Source organism: Meleagris gallopavo, chromosome 7 (assembly GCF_000146605.3).
Source record: "Meleagris gallopavo isolate NT-WF06-2002-E0010 breed Aviagen turkey brand Nicholas breeding stock chromosome 7, Turkey_5.1, whole genome shotgun sequence".
Lineage (NCBI taxonomy): Eukaryota > Metazoa > Chordata > Aves > Galliformes > Phasianidae > Meleagris > Meleagris gallopavo.
Genome location: NC_015017.2, coordinates 2,617,474 through 2,635,010, shown reverse-complemented (window position 1 = coordinate 2,635,010; position 17,537 = coordinate 2,617,474). Strand labels below are relative to the sequence as shown.

The window sequence follows — 17,537 nt, the reverse complement described above, 5'->3', positions numbered from 1 at the left end:
TTTTTTTTTAAATTCTCAGCAAGACACAAAATTCCAGTCCAGTTAAAGTGTTTTCTTTGAATGCCATTTTAAATGGCGAGAAACAGCTGCCGTGCCTTCTGGGAGAACTTAACGCGGCGCCCCGATGTGCTTCTTATATGGTATACAGGTATTGTACGCCGAGTGTACCCACAGCAGTGTGTAGAAGGGCCCCGCAGGCACAGCCATTTGGATCAGCTACTCCTATGGATATAGTGCAGTAGGTTGGAATCTGCGTAAAGAGAACCACAGCTGGGTGGCACCTAGCAAATGTTGCAGTTGTCTGTTGTCAGAAGGCATGACGCAAAGCATCCCAGACAGCAAGACACAGAAGCATCTGTAACACTGTTTGGATTCTGTCCAGTAGTTGTTTCCACTGAGAGCTGGTGGTTATTGCTGTGACAGTAAAGCACTGCGGTTGGCCTTCATCTTCTCCAAGCGTTTTACTAAATGACCGTTGCTGACTTCGAGCTCTTCAGTTTTATCCAGTGCCGAACGAAGCTGAAAGAAAGAAGTAGAAAAAAAAACCACGTAACTTTTGCAGTGTTTCCTCTTTCCAATGATAAAGCAAAGTTTGTAGTTACTAACAATATTGCAGGAGCTTCCTTACATGGTAAAGCAGCTGAAAATTCCCGGTGGAGGAGTTAATGGTGAATACAGCACTGCTGCTTTGAAGGCCACACACACAGTTACTGAGCACAGTGCCAAGAACCCAAACTATTTATAGAATGTTGAACATCTGCCTCACAGTTGGCCTTGGCTTCAGAGGCATGGAGGTTCAGAGATCTGCTGGGTGACATACACCTTTCTCACAGTGCCTGACTTTTGCATTTCTGGTTCCCAGAGTTACAGAAACAGCCTTGACGTTGGTGCCTTAATTTTCTATAAAATCCACCAATGGAGAATGCACCAGACTGCACAGAGTAACAGCTACAAAACACCCTGCGCTGATAAGGGTGCCAATGACAACACAAAACAGATTTTAGGGCTCCCCTCAACTTGGGGCTTGCTAGTAGTTAGACTGGCCCTGAGAAAAAACAGCAAGTGTCACTCCTTTTGACAGAAGGAAGGAACAGGAAGAGATGGAGCAAAAATGCCCTAGTTCTAGAGCTGCCATCCAGGGGAGCACTGCAGCATTTGGGACCCTTCTGGTCTTGGGAAGCCTGCTGCCTTCCAGGACAGCATCCTAAGCAACAGACTAAGAACTGCTGCAGGTGTCTCGGTTTTGACTGAAGCCGTTGCACTTTGTGGAAGAGACTTTAAGGCTCATTAGCCCAAGAGAATGAAGCCTTTAGCACAGGTACTAGAGTACTTCCCTGGAAATAACAACACAAATCCTGAGCTCTAATTTAAAGACCACTTAAACAAGAATATCTGAACCATTTTTGGATATCACAATCCAGCACCTCACCCCTCCCCCCCCCCAAAAAAAAAGGAAAGAAAAAAAAAGAGCTAGAAATTAGTATCCTTCTCTCAAGCAAATCTGATGTTTATTTCGGTGGTCCAAGTTTCTTCGTGATTTCTATGCTGTGGTGGCTTAAAATGCCTTTATAAGCACCAGCCCCAGTGTCTTAAGGGGAAAGAATCTTATCTGATAAGCAAGACAACAAGACAGAAGGCTAAGTTCCACAAGAGATCACTTATTACGGGCATCATAGCAGGAAGAGCTATTTAGTTTTTATGGTACAGAGAGCCATACTGGAAAAACCCCTTAGGAGGCAGGCGTGAAAGCAGCTGATAAACGTATTTAAGGCTGGCTGTAGCAGTTGCTTAAAGACAACATGAAGTTTGCTAAAAGAAATAAGGTCAAAATTATGAAGAGCTTGAAAAGTGTGCTTTAAGAGAGAAATATGGGCAGTCTGGATGGGAATGCAACAGGAAAGAGGCATGAACAGATAACTGAGCAAGAAAAAAAAGGAACAATTCACATTCATTTACAGCTTGAGATTAACATGCAAAGCTGAGCATCTGAAGGCTGCACGAGCAGCACCTGAGTTTCCTATGACAGTTACATTTACAGTTACCTCTCTCTGTAGTTTGCGCTTCTCTGCTTTCAGTTCATCTTCTACTCTTTCAGCATTTTCAGCAGCAGTTTTGTATCGGGCTACCTGACCTTCCAATCGTATTACCTAATGCAAATGCAAATGTTTGGAATTAAAGATTACTCTGAAGCTTTACTCTTCTGCTGATAGTTAAGCAATACCCAATGAAAGTTGGTAGATTTATTTCAATCAAAGAAAGGCATGTTTTGAGAAAAATATATCAAAGAAGCCATGGCAACTATCTCCAGACCCTTTAGATGTATCCATATTTCATATGCTTCCAGCAACAGAAATCACAGCCCATTCACTAAATCTAGCCATTTATACCCTGATCACGAGCAAACAGTTACATTTGAACAGCACTGCACAAAACCCACATATACTATCTCATGTGCCAGGAACCATTTGAAAACTGCCAGCAGCTAGACACATGAAAGTATTCTGAGGAGCTCATAAAGTGCTCTGAGTACACATTTGTGTTTGAGAGCTTTTCATTTGGTAGACGTGAATAATATATTGACTTTCCCCTAGAGATGAAAGAAAGCATTCTAGTCCTCATGACTTAACTTCAAGAGCCTTGGTGCTCCAACAATCCTGCTTTTTATTTTAAGGGAAGTCACATTAATTAAGATTGCACTTTTCACGGAGTAAAATACACTCTCTGCATTCTCATCACGAGTAAACAAACAGAACAAAACGGGAACTTACATTCTGCTCCAGTGCTGTTATCTCTTGCTCAGACTTCGCTAGTTTAAATTTGAGATCACTGATCTGTCTGTTGGCATCTCCTAAAAGAATTGCAGATTTATAAGAGATGTCAGAATAAGGCTCAACAAAGCTGTCACAACACTTCCACATTCCAGGAAACAACTTGGGGCAGTGATAGTGCAGCTCCCTGCCTTGGGTTTCCTTCTGTACTAAGAGCTGCCAGGTAAACCACTCAGTGCCCAGCAAATAGCGGCTAACCCCAACCCTGCCTGACTGCCTTCTGATCACTCAAAGCACAATTAACCAGGTGTGATATGGAACTCATCCTCAGCTCTCCTGCAGAACATAAAGGAGGTTTCCCATCTCATTCTTGTTCGATGGATTGTTCCCTCCCCTCTAGAAGAGGTGCCTTTGGCTGGCTCCCATTTTGAAATTCCCTTAGGACTGAAGGCTCACTCCTACTTCAGGACACATGTCCATTGTACAGGCACATTCTCTCACCTTCATTCACGACACAAAAGTTCTCTTAAAATGAAAACACAGCTTACTTTGGAGGTCAATCATGTGCATATCTGTCCCATTTTCCAGGACTTCAACTTCAGACTGCACATTCTCCAACTTGCCATTCTTCTGCTTTTCTTCCAGTTGTCCCTTTAATTTTTTAACCTGAGGTACACAAAACAATTATTAAATTAAGACACTCGTTTCAGAACTCTCTTGAACGTTATGAAGCTTTTTTTTCCCTCCAAACTAAATTAAAAATACATATCTTTTCTTACATTTCCCCAAAATTCTTTTGGCAAACGACTCACCATAGTTTAAGTATCAGTGCTTATGCATAAACTTGGGACCAAGAATAATATGAAGAAGAAGAATGTTTTATTAGGAAAGCCAGAAATGTTCTGTAGACACAGTCACATAAAACATCCTTAGTAACCCTAAACTGCGATTGATTGTGCATGAAAGCCCAAGGCCAAGAATACTGTCTGCAAATGGAAGCATAGATTGTGACGTAGAGAAACAGATCAGCTCAAGAGTTCTGAATAAAGATCATAACCACTGTATCATGATATCAGCAATAATTACTTTAATTGTTATTTACCAATCTACTGTAATCCCACCAGCATTCTCTCCAAACTGCCTACTGCCCACAGAACCAGCAATCAGGAAGGCTTACTCTTAGAGGTCATATTTGCTTTTCTAATTTCTGGACCATATTTGCTTTTTTCCCCCTTGGCCTCACTCAGTCCAAAGTATTATTTTTCAGACATAGTTATGGAGGACGAAATTTAGGTGGCTACAGATAGCAGCCTGGAATACCCAGAGCACTGAATGTTAGCAACACAAAATAGGCCCCTGAGTCATTTGTTTCACACTCTGTGTTAATGCACAGGAGAATTCCAGGTGGGAAGCAGCTGAGCCTTTGGCAATAAGAATGCAGCACACGTTCTGAAAGAACAGCATGTATGTTCTGTAGTCTGTGTTAGGGGCATTCTGGTTTCCTGAAATTGTATTATTTTTATCATACGTTACATAAACACACAGCATTTCAGTTCTCACGTGCTCACCTGGTCTAGTAAGAACTCTCGTTCACCAATGAGTTTTTTCAGCCTTTCTGAAAGAGAAAACTGAAAGCTCAGTGCTAATTTAAGTGAGCCACGCATTTGATAGTTATCTGATACAAGAGGGACCCGTTAAGGTTAGTGAAGGTAATGATGAAGGTAGTTATGCACGTACCACGGGAAATGAGGCCACAACAGGACTGGGAAGGGGCTGCAGCCAGGGGAGGTTATGTCATTCTCACAGAGCATGCTTGTCACGGCACCCACTGCATGCAAAGAGGCTAATCTTCTACATTAGGTTAGCATGCAAGAACTCTAGGGTCAAACACAACAACTGCAACACAAAATCTCACAAATCTTTACAGTTTAGCACAATGAAAACACCACAAACACCTATAATCATAGCTATGCACATTCTGAGCGCTGAAAATCCTCACTTCAAAAGGAAAACTGAACAGCATGACAGTGACATTACATTATCTTCAGTACTGTGACAAATAAAACATTTATCCATGAAATTATTTTTATTTCAAACTCAAAAGCCTGGTAAAGCATTTTTTTCTCTTTAACCCTTCACAGTCAATCATCCCAGTCAAACATCAAGAAGGCAATCTAGACTTGTGCTAGACTTGAACTTGGAAGTACAGCAGATCAGCAAACAGATGTGGGACATTGTTTAATAAAGAACACAATACAGAATGAGACAACTGGAAAACAGCAGTGAGTAACCAAATCACTTGTTTCTTCTTTCCTAGAAATGCAAAACGTGTAAGTATTTTAGCAGGTACTGTATGGAGCAAATGATAACTCACATTTTTTGTGATAATTAAAGTCACTCTACCTCATTAATTGACAGCCTGAGCGTGTTCAGTCATCTCAACAAAAGTACACCAAACATCACCTTCCAGTATTCTTATCAGAAGAGGATATACTGACCTCAGATAGGTCTTACTCCACATGTATGCTTATTGCAGTTATTTAGGTTTGACACACAGGTTTGCTGCAGTTTTCTTTAGTTTCCCTCCCTTGCCAGCAGGCAGTCAATTGTGCAGAATCAAGGCAGTGAGTGTGCTCAACTCCACCTCTAAGGTCCTGCCTGTTAGCTGTTCAATTGTTAAAATTCAAAGGACATACATGAAGAAAAAAAAAAAAAAAAAAAGAACTTTCGTAAAGGTAAGGAAAGCAATTCATCAGTTACAGACTGTGACTGTTGGTTTTTACCAGGTGAATTGGTTGGGTTTTCATGGTGGTAGACAAGTATTTTTGAAAAACTTTAAAGACACAACATGCTGTTGTCCTCATTTATTGTTAAACCCTGAATAGGCCAATGTCTTCTTGCTGACCTTTTTGTTTTCTTGTTAACACAAGGAATTAAGGGAATAAACAGTCTGTATTCAATCCCACTTCTTGGGAAAAGCTCAAGTTTTCAAATGAAGCTCATGCTGACAGACATTCAGTCCACGAGCTGTTCATTACATGGTAAGTCACTCTCCTCCTGCATATACAAGTTCTCCCTATCATCAGTGATTCCAGAGCCTGGAATCAAACCTTTACCTTGACTTCTGATGCGACACCCAAATACAGATATCAATGTAACATCCCAGTACAGCACCTTGTGCATTCATTTTGAACCTCCTCAAGTCCTATCCCTTTTCACAGCCGTTTGTAACACACCCAGCGCTTTTACACGTCACAAGACAAAAAATACATTTACATTTTTGTAAACTAATGAGAAAAAAAAAGGTGTAAAATAAGAAAACAGTTTCATCTACCTATATGGAAAGAGGCTGAAGACAAATCCTGTAAAAAGATGACAGGGAAGGAAAATGAAGTCCAATGAAGAAAGCAAGGAGAGCAAACAGTAAAAGGAAGGTCACAGATATTCAGATAAGCGTTGGTGCCAGAGCTCATCAGAGATAAAGAAATGACATTACTATTGGTAGGCAAAGAGAATAAGGACTGATGCAGAAGAAAATCACTAAGCTGCTGTAACATTAGCCCAAACTTAAGGGACTCCAAAGAGTTGAATAACTTGTTAGCACAGCCGCTGCCGTGGGGTGAAATATTCCTGCCTAATGGAAGGACTGGTCACAGCAGGTAGGGTGCAGTGCCAATCTTTTTGAGAAGAGAACAGGACAGGTGGGATGGTGGCAGCTCTGTGGTTACCAGTGTTTTCTGCTATTGTACAGGCTGGTTGAAGCCACACGACCATTGTCATTGCTTTGATAAGGCAGCTGACTCACTGTGCTGCTTCAGTGGCAAAGCTGAGTTAATATCCCCTAATCACCCACAGATACCCCATCCCTCTTCCTACTTTGAGGACAGTGTGCAGTAAGATGCAGCTGTTGATAACTTGAATGATTTGCATGGTCTACCGAGTAATTAATGGCAGTCCAGCTGAAAAGGGTAAGCTGTCCTTGGAGGATGAGAAGGCAAGCAGCAAAGGCTGCAACCCCTGAAAACACACCAGCAGTTTCAAGCAGCTATTCCAATCAGCTTGCAGGGATCCAACAACAGGCTGGACAATACTACTACTCCGGAGCCATCAATTTATACTGTATCGTTTAAAAAAAGAATAATAATACAACAGAATGCCTTCCATTCTTCCCCAGAAGCGGGAAGTTCTTGAGCTAGCATGAGGATAAGCATGAAAGTTAGAAGGCACTGGCTTTACAGTACAGATTTTGAAAGTGACAGCAGGACTACTCTTTCAAAGGGACTGTTGACTGAGGCCTTTCACTGTTACTTGCTGAATATGAAAGTTATTTCAGCTACTGCTTTTGAAAGCATGTGAGGCTAGCTGTGAAGTCACAGTAACACATAAACACGGCACTCCAGGCTACGTGTGCCCCTAGGTTTCAAGCACAGAACCCAACAAGTGTTTGAAGTTATTTTGAGAGAAGAAAGTCCTACACATTGCAACCAGCGCTCACTGCAGCAACAAAGAAGATTCCAGTAAAAACCGAAGAGCTAGAAACACCCAGATCACCTCCTTCTTCATGGTACCTGTCCGACTCCAGAAGGCAAGGACCAGCTGCCGATATTGGTTCCAAGAGGCAGCATTCATGGGTAGATTTATGATACGTGAGCTGTTCTTCGTCACCTGCCCCATGTTCTTGTTCCTGCCCTAGTTTCATTGAGATTTGGCAAGGTACTGTGGGATGAGAGCATGCACAAGGACAGTTAAGGCTCGAGGTGTCATTTTTTTCCATGACTTAGCTCTGCAGAGGGACTTCTCTAAGGATGCCATATTTTCTGAAGTGGAAAAAATGGTTAAAAATAGGTCTCCATTAATTTCCCTTCAACAATCAAGCAGCACTCCTGTTAGAAACAAACTAATGAAAAATAGAGGAAATGTTGGCAAACGCCTCATTTGAATGAGTTGTTTATAGATCCATCCACAAGTTTAGGCAAAGTCTGGAATGAATTTAATTAAATATATAACTGTATTTAATATTTAAATATACATACATTTAGAATACTTTCAACATTAAACCATATGTTACAGTTGAGTGTGGCAAAGAAAAAAATCCTTACATAATACTTAAATATACCTAAATACTTAAACAATGCCATATAATAAGAAATGATGCTTTAGAGGACGGAGACTCTTTAGATTAGAATTAAGTGTAACAGTAAGAACAACTGCTAATACTTACAGAAAACATACTGAAGCTGCTCTAAGATGGAAAGAAGCCATATGAAAAGAGTTACAGGCTTACAGTCCTGTCACAAATATAGAGCTATGGTCTCATCAAACACTGGATGTCCTCAAAGGCTGCCTGTTCCTAACAGGACAGCTCTATCACCTATGCACAAAGCAATACATTTAAAAAAGAAAGCTATAGAAAAGGGTTTTTGAAGTGAGAAGGATTTAAATATTTACACAAGCTTATAAATAGTGCTCCGGACAGACAATTTGAAGTATAAAATATGTTTATTTTAATTATATACAGCTCAGTACATTTTGATATACATCTTGTAATTTTGCAGTCTATTTGAACTCTGTCAACTATGTAACATCAACAGATAGAACCTTCTGTAGCCCCCAGCTTCTTAACTTGCATTCCCTTTGCATGTTCACCACTTAATACAACCTCAAGCTAATTATTAATTATGCAAAACATGATCTTCCTGCCAAGCACTATAAAAATGCAAGAAGAAATACATCAATGGGTTGAAGTGTCTCACTGATGCCAGTAACACAAGGTAATCCAGCTTTCCAAAAAAGGCACAGGGGCTCATATCCATATACGAGCCTTTGGTCTGACATCCATGAGGATTAAGACATCCTGAGTTACCTTCTCTCCAGAAAAAGAGGAAGAAAGAACTCTTCAAAGAAAAACATTCTTTCATAATATTTTGCAAAAAAATATATAAGGCCGTAAGGAATGCAATATTAAACATTTTTGTTTTAAAAATATATTTATATACTCGTAGGTACAGTATTGGATAGCAAACCTAAGCATGTTACAGTGTGTATTGACACTTTCTTAGGAAAAAAATACAAAACCCACGTGAGACATGGTGCAAAAGGCCCTGTTGTGGTGCAAAGTGCCAGATGAAGTAAACACGTACATGTTTGCTCCTTTCAGCAACCTATATGCTGCATTTCCTTCAAATCGTGTATTGTTCCTCCAAAGTTGAGACTTAATTCACAGTGATCTACCAATAGTTTGGAATATGTCCATTTAAGAAACATACACACAAAAAGTGGAATGAGTGTATCCTTTTTTCTTCTTTTGCTATGGAAAAGGGCTCCTAGGCTTTAATCACTCAGCAACAAATGTTAGCATTAGATCTAAGCGTTGCTGATCTTTTGAGTTCCTTCGTGACAAAGCATTAACATACTTTCTGTAGCCCTATTGCACATACAAGTACATTCAGATAATCTACTTTTATTCCAGACTAGAAAGTAGGAATTTCATATAAAAGCTCCTCAGCAGCATTTATCAACACTAGAAGTACTTTGACTGTAAAAGCCTGATCAGTTCCTTTGTGAAGCTTGCTTTGTTTGGTGACACACATTTAACCTGAGACACAGCAAAACCAAACCTCTGGATGATTTTTTGTGGCTAGGTACGTCAGTGAATCATTAATATTTGCATTATCACCACTTACATGACCAAACAGTGTATTATGAGATCTACACCTGCAAGGAAAAAACGAACACCTTAAGAGTATTCCTATATTCCTAAGGGCTGATTTATTGTGCCAAGTACGTGCTTCGGTACAGAGCCTGATCAAATGACTTCTAACTTGTATGGGCTGAAATTCAGAACTTAGGACATTGTACAGTCATCTTTAGATTTACCCTTGCCCTTCCTACCACCTCGCAAATCCTCTTTGCTTTCAGCCCTGTTACAGCCAGCACTTTCCAAATCCTGTTCTAGAACATTTTCACCTGGTGCGTTTTCCACTTCATTAGAATCTGATGCTTTGTTTTCATCTGCCACCACATCAGCCTTCTTGTCAGTTTTCAGTGCTGATGCTTCCTCTTGCAAGTGCCCTGTTTCTTCAGACTCATTTCCTTTCTTATGCTGTAAGCTGTCACCTTCAGTCAAGGCGTCAATGGTTTCTATTTTGCCAGTTCTCTCTCCAGCTTCACCTGTTTGGGCAATTTTTCTGATCACGCTGTTTGTTCTGTCATCCTCTTCACTCTGTGCATCAACTTCTTCTCCATCGCATTTTTCATCAGTTTCCAGTGTCTGTTCTGAATCCTCATCAAAATCAAATGCATCACCATCATCTTCTTCTTCCTCTACTTGGCCCTCGAGTCTAAGTTGCTCACTAACATTTTCATCTAGCTCAGCTTTCTGTGCAAGAGAATTATCTGCGTCTTCCATAGAAGTAAGTTCATCACCCTGGTGGTCTGCAAGCTCTGACTGTTTTTTATTTTCTTTAAATTCTTCTTTATCAACTTGGTTCTCACTACTTACACTATGACATACAACGGACTCCTCTTTAGATTCACCTTCCTCTTGTTTGACTACATTCTGTGCTTCACTTTCTAAAGAACTATTTTTCTCATCCTCTGTATCACCTGTAGTTTCTTTACCGCACTGAACTGTTTGAAGCTCTACCTCTGGCTTTAAGTCTTCTGTTCTATTATGCTCTAAGTATTCTATTCTATTTTCCTCTCCTTTCCCAGACACATCCCCTGTTTGCATTTCTATTTCTTCAATTTCATCATCTGAAAAACCTGGGTCTACACTGGTTTCCTGAGATGCCATTTCTTTCACAGTGTCTGTGTCTGGCTCTGTCTGATGCAGTGCACTTCCTTCTACCTTGTTAGCAGAGCCCACAGACTCCCCAGATGCTTTCTCCTGCTTTTCTGCAGAATCTGAACACGCCTCCAAGTTTCCAATCAATACTTCCTCCTGTCCATCTTTCTCAGCAGGTTCAAGTTCTGTTTGCTCCTGTGTATTCTGTTCCTCTAATAACGCTAACTCACCATCCTCTGAGGAAACTGGCTGGATGTGTGCCTGATCTCCTCCCTCTTCATTTGTATCTGATGGGGCACCACTTTCACATGACTCCTCCCCTTCCAAGCCTGTGGAATCTCGTTCCATTTTCTGACCCTGAACTGCACTCCCAACCTCGTTTTGTTCTCCAGCTCTATCACTTCCAGTTTCATCAGCTGTTCCATCAGTGCAGTCTTTGCTTTCAACAAGAGCTTTCCCCAAGACCTCTGTAACTTTGTTTTCAGCACTTCCTTCTGAGCACTGGAATGTTTCAGCATGGCCCTCCACCTTTACCTCTTCACTATGTGAGCCTGCTGACGCAGGCTCTGGTAGCCCTGACTGGCCAGAAACCATCTCACTACTGTCACCTGCACTGTCTGCTGCTTGCTCCACCTCATTAGCACTCAGTGCATGGCTAGCTTCCACATCCTCTCCTTCTTCTTGCTGTGGAGCAGCTTTTTCCAGTTCATGCTCTGCACCTAAGTCACCGTGCATTTCCTGAGGACTCTCAAAATCCTGACCTTGCAGTGAGCCCATTTCTGAGATCTCAGTTGTCCTTGGGTTTAAGCTACTATGTTCAACCTCCTCGCTACCAAGCTGCTGGGCTGCTTCTGCTGACTGTGTCTCCTTTCTCAAATCATCTGCATCCCTATCATCATTTGAAGACGCATTCCCTGACATGGGTTCTGTAAGGCTTTGAATTTGTTCTGTAAACCTACTATCTGGTAACATCACTGTTGACAGAGCATCAGTTTCTTCAATCATTTTTTCTGCTTTTGTATTTTCATCAGCATGCAATGTCTGTACTTCCTGTTCCTCAGACTCCTCTTTGTGTTCCTCATGCTCAGAATTCTGCAAGATTTCTCTTTTCCCCACATCCTCCAAAATCTCATTTTTCATGTCCACTTCATTGGCTTTGCCTAAAAGACCATTGAGAAAGTTGAAGGGACCACACCACAGCTCTTACCTCCCCACTTAAAACCCAAAAGAGAATGAATCAAAGAACAGGTTAATGGAAGATCGGCTTTTGCCAATTATGTGAGGCAAAGCAGCAATTGAATTAGTAAGGGTATGGGTTTTTTGATCAGTGAAATTCACCACCATCACCCTCTCAAAGCAAGAAAAGCCTTCAGTGCTGGCCTGTGTTTTTGTCAAGTAAAAGATCTATGCTCTTGGCTATGTGAATTACAGCTTCTGGAAATGAAAACAACTTTCAAGCAGTGCAATTTAACAATAATATCTGCAGATGTAACTCTGTAACTGTAAAGACTGCATTTTCTCAGCAGTATTTTCTACAACTTCAAGCCTAACACCACTCAGTGCATGCAAGAGTGTGTCTGATGCCAGTAGAATGAAGTAAGCAAGAGTAACTCGGTAGTATTTCATCACTGGCATCATCTGTGTTTACGTATATATAAATCTGATTGGCAAGCAAATGTTTCAGCTGTTCAACATTACCAACACAGATACTTAGTGCCACTCCATCCACTCAAAGGGATGGGGACTTCTGTAGGTTGGTTGTTGTTTTCTTCCAACTTTACTTAGAAGCAACAGGTACTAAATCAATACTGTGGCTTCAGTAGTTAGCTTTCGAGTCTATGTTGTACCTGTTTTCAAATAAACAGAATAAGGAAAGACAGAAAACATATTACATTTAAATATATACCCTTACCTTGATTTTGGTGCTCCATATTGTTTCCATACAAAAACAGAGTGAGGAAGAAGCAGCCAACAGCAAGATAAACTGCACTTGCAACTGTTGGCTGCTTGTTGCTATTTACTATGATGTTGATTTAGAGCAATAACAACAAAAATCCCTTTTGTTATTGTAACAGTTCTCTGAGTGGTCACTCATCACAACTGGACAAGGAGTAAGTTTTTGCCAACCAGATTTCTCCTTCTTTACAGTATCTCAGAGTCAAATTCATTAAATTTAATGGCATTCATTCCATTATAAGAGGCTGAAGTGGTAATATGAACTGCTCACCAGTACGAGATACCAAGAATAAAGAATTCATGCAGCAGAGTGTTTTAATGGTGACCACCATTTCTGTTCAGCAAATGCTTACAGTTCTCAGGAATGTAAGCAAACCAACATACAAGCTTTTTATGTTAAACTAAAATGCTTTTATTTTGATTCTTTAAGATACGTGCAGAAAAATGCTGAATGACATGAATTTGGGACAATTCAGAGTTTAAATAGTAATCCAAATGACTGCTACTTATCTGTAACATGTAATATTTGTATTCTTGTCCTTTGTCACCTCGAAGGGGGAATGAAGTCTGCTTTTGCAGGAAACTGCACAACACACTTGAAGTGATAATAAATATGAAGCAGGAAAATGCACAACGTGATGTGAAGCACAAGTGATTCAACAAGTGGCATGCTGCGTGACATGTTAATTGTCCCACTAACAAAAGCCCAAACTCCAAGCAAAGAGGAATGAGTGGGCAGACAGACAGACAAATATGAAAGGATAGCCAGCACTTACCTAGCATCCCGTCCCCTGCTGTCTTTAATGCCTGTGTTGTGCCTTGAACAGTTTTGGAAGAATCCAAGTGTCCTTCATTATCAAGAACTTCTGATGCCTCCCCATTGGTGGCTATGTCAGAGTCTGGGATTATTCCATGTTTCTATGGAGAAGCAAAAGCAACGCTTTAAAGCCTGCTGCTCAGTGAGAATAGGATCGTTCAGATGTTCTTGTCCTTGATATTCTGAACAAATAATTGCTTCAATTGCTCCATTAAAAATGGCTGCAAGTCAGAAAATAGCACAGAATATTACAGTTCCCTGTTTAGCCAGCATCACAGAAAGCATGTGATACCAGCAAGGCTTCAATCTTTAAACATAATTCTGCTGTGTCAAGTGCTCCTCAGAGATGAGTCTCCTACAAAAGCAACAGTTTAATGCTGAACATTACAGTCTATACTAAGAGCTCACAATCAATATTAGGGAGAAGGACTTTATCAGAAAATGCCTGAAATGGCAACTTATAGGCAACACGACAAGAGTTCTTGCTACTCAGCTACAAAAATGCACAGGAAGGAAAGGTTAGCAGTCAGTAAGCAGTAAGCTTCTCTTACTCCTCTTGCATACCTTCAGTTGCTCCTTCAGTATAATCACTTCATCTCTAAGGTCATCCCGCTCACTCCTTATGGAATCAAAGAAATCTTTCTGCCTCTCTAAGGCCTGAGTTCGCAACACAGACAGAGAGGGAGGAGATGTAAAGAGAGGAAAGGAGAAAAGTAAAGATCATGAAAAGCAAGTGTAAACAAGAATGAGCAGATTTAAGATATTCAAAGATTCATGGAAGTGATATGTGAAAAAAGTAAAGTTCAAAGATTAAAGGACCAAGTTTTCAGACACAGACAAGCTTCAAATCCAAGAAATGCACAGCTTATTCAGTAATAATCAGCTCCAGGAATTCCTGTTAAAGACACTCGGAGCCCAAGCTTCATTAGAAATCCTTCCAATGAGGATCTACTTTTCCCTCTTATCTGCTAGATGAGTCCATTCATATTACTTCAACGTGTAGTTGAAGACATAAAGCGATTCCCATGTACTCAGACAAGAGGATGAAAGCAGGCCTGACATTTTAATTGTCTATAAAAGGGCTATTAATTGCACAGGTTACCATGATGGCTGCATTACATTTCAATTAACTTGAAAACTGCAATTAAGTCATCTTCAGACTTTGGGATGTAATGTGTTGCAAAGGTGTAATTTAGTATGGATCCCCTTTGAGATTTCTTATATAAATGCACAAATAGAACAATAACAAAAATCAGACACTTGAGTTTCAAACTGCAAGAAGTTATGGGACATCAGCAGTATGATTTATTTCCCTTCTATATTCAGAAATTCTTCCAGTATTCATTGCTAGCAAAGAAAGCAATGCTTCTCTTTAAGAGCATGTTTCCATTTGGCCTTTGATAAGGGCTGGTGGGAAGGCACGAGAAGCAAGGGAGAGTTCGGGACTTTCATCCCCACAGGCCACAAAGAGCTCTATTGCTTCTTGATCACACTCCAGTTTCTGCTCAGTCTGCAGATTGAATCCAAACAAGCAAAAAACCAGTGCTGACAGCATTATAAATAGCACTTTCCTTCTCAGTACAACACACACAAATGAAGCACCATGGCAAATAAAAATCCCTAGGTTTCAAATTCAGAACAGCTGCTAAGTTTTTCTTGGATTTTAGTGTTGAACAAAGACAAAATGTGCTACTTGCTAGTTCACTGGTAATATACTAAGCCAGCCACACCAAGCAGAGTCACTCAGGAGTATATTATTCACGAGGTTTTGCAAAAGCAGGATCAGCTGAAGAACGACAATGCCACTCTGAACACACTTCAGGAGTTGACAGTCCTACCCCTATTTTTTTGTCTTTCCACTCTATTGTCTCCTGAAGATCAGAAATTTCCCTGACATAGCTCTGCTGTTTCTGTTGCAGCTGTTGGATTTCCTGAGAGACAGGAGCAAAATGAGAAGACAGAAAGTAGGAAACAGGTTAACAAGACAGTCGAGATTGCAGCGATGCCAAAGAAGTCAGGTGAAGTAAAAGGGTATCTGCATGCACAATATGATAATTTCTCACACGTCACCTAAATCTATGCTTCCTAAGGCAATCTTACTATTCACAAGCTGATTTATAAAGTTAGATAGTTCCACTGCTTTCCTCCACATCTCCACAAGCAGCTGTTGAAAAAACAGCTTATTTCACATCGTGGACAATGCAACTTCAGATAATACTTAGGAAAATACTATTTCTGTAAGTTAGCTCTGAACCTGCTTGGCCTGGAACACTAATATTTCTTCAGGTGACAAACTTGAGAAGGGAATAAAATTCTTTCCTTTCTACACACTTATTGCTAACTGGGCACACAATGATCAAATAAACCAGTAAAAAGAATGAAGTTACTTACTGCAAGCATTTCTTCTCTTTGCTTCAAAGCCTCTTTGATTTCCTTAAACTGAAACTGCAATATGCTATGAGCGTGCTTCTCTCTCTCAAATTCCTATGAATGATGAAAAATTCATGAGATGAAATTGATCAAAAATAGCATCCCATGAAAAACTGGAGGAAATAAGCCCAGCAACCAAGAAAATGCTTACTGCCACGCAATTCCTCAATATGTTTCTAATCACAATCCCACAAGAGTACAGTTTTATTATTGTCTTATTTGTCCTTTTCCCAAAGAACTATTATTACATCAAACAGAGAAGTGACAGACATCATTTAGCAAGCTTCACAATCTGAGCAGCAAGATGCCAGTCAGTAGCTGTTACAGCCTACTCCTACTGACTTCACAGATGAATGGATGGGAGTTTAACCCACACTTCCTATGTAAGAACAATGCAAAAAATTCACTAGACATTAAGGTCTTAAAAAAACCCAAACAAATGAAAAGCCAAACCCAAATCAAAACAAAACAAATAAAAAGACAACAAGTGAACCAACCAAAACTAAACAAACCAAGCACCAAATCTTCCAGGAACTGCATGTTTTGCAGCACACTATAGTAAAATGCCCCCAGGCTACTGGGACAGTTCTGAGAGGCAAACCCAAGTCACAGATTTATTATTTAACACCAGCTTACTAGCTCTCAGATGCTGAATTCATGCAAAACAACTCAATGCTCAACCACATAGCTGCTTTAACTCTACAAGCTGCACAACTCTCTTTGGAAGGGAGTGTCATGCGTTAAAATACTCCAGAAATTACTTTGAACAAAATCTTTAAATTTACTTCCAATATACAGTACAGAAGGATGGATGATACTGTAGTAGTACTGCAGTGTATCCTTCCCATATTAAACATTTCTTCACTTTAGAAATTGCTTTCTGAAGCACAAACTAAAGCAAAAATTCTACTTGTATGATTGCAAGCACATAGCATGTTGCTATATAAAAAATAACTTATTTAAAATCTGGAATAGTAATTTGGTTTGATCCTCTCAAAGATATCAACCCCCCAGAAGTCTTTCACTGCTAAATCACATGCCATTTCTATATACGTACTTTACTCTTTTCTTCATATTGCCTCCTGGATTCTGCAAGCTGTTCCTCTAACTCTAAGAGTGCATCCTTCAGAGTATCTACTTGGTACATGAAATTTGTTTTCTCGTTGTCCAGTTGAGCATTTGACACCATAGCCTTTTTGTATTTCTCTTCGACTTCAGCTAGAGAGTCCTGTAAAGAATAAGCAACCACAGTAAGAGGTCGGTTACAAAAAAATCACTCTGCCAGCCAAGACCTTAAGTGAGAAAATGAAAGTGTAAGACTACAAGCCTCCTGAGTAGTCCTGCTGAAAACAGTGCTAATCATCTGCAGGACAGACTTAGCAGCTGTCCCAAGGTGAGGATAACCTCCCCTGTGTTCCCACACAGCTTCTGTTAACGAGCAAGAAACCTTACCTTGGGATGGATTAAAATGCTTCCTGTTCTCTGCTGCTTCAGCTCCTGCTTTCTCAGGGTTTTCTTCCTTCTCCCTCCTCCCCCTGCCCCTGAACGCTGATAGCTCAAAGCAGCTGATGAAGATATGACAAGTTGCAAATTCTTTTTCTTTAAAGGTAAACTAACCTTGATTTAAGATCATTTTATGTCGTCCAATCTCAATGGGGTCGGCTTTAACATAAGGCAGTTTAACAGCCACTTCAGGCAAATTTCAGTGTGAGGTAGGAGACACTAATATAACTAAGTACACTAACTCAGGAATTAGAATTTGCTGTGAAAGCTACAGCTT

The 17,537-nt window shown here is 40.3% G+C and overlaps 1 protein-coding gene across 14 annotated transcripts in view; it reads right to left on the bottom strand.

Annotated features, from left to right (window-relative positions):
• Window positions 1-17,537, bottom strand: part of LRRFIP1 (LRR binding FLII interacting protein 1) — a 71,855-nt gene continuing 54,318 nt past the window's right edge. For 8 of the 14 annotated variants that reach the window (XM_031554093.1, XM_031554096.1, XM_019616867.2 and 5 more), the window contains 6 exons: window positions 16,815-16,985; window positions 15,719-15,811; window positions 15,166-15,258; window positions 13,892-13,984; window positions 13,287-13,428; window positions 8,249-11,714 (listed from right to left, as the gene is read on the bottom strand). In XM_031554093.1, the coding sequence (XP_031409953.1) occupies window positions 9,613-11,714; window positions 13,287-13,428; window positions 13,892-13,984; window positions 15,166-15,258; window positions 15,719-15,811; window positions 16,815-16,985 (2,694 nt within the window). In that variant the 3' untranslated portion in view covers window positions 8,249-9,612. Of the gene's footprint in view, window positions 520-2,042; window positions 2,148-2,768; window positions 2,849-3,316; window positions 3,435-4,336; window positions 4,384-8,248; window positions 11,715-13,286; window positions 13,429-13,891; window positions 13,985-15,165; window positions 15,259-15,718; window positions 15,812-16,814; window positions 16,986-17,537 lie in introns of those variants that run through there. The other 6 variants (XM_010713274.3, XM_010713275.3, XM_010713276.3 and 3 more) reach the window with 3 other exon arrangements.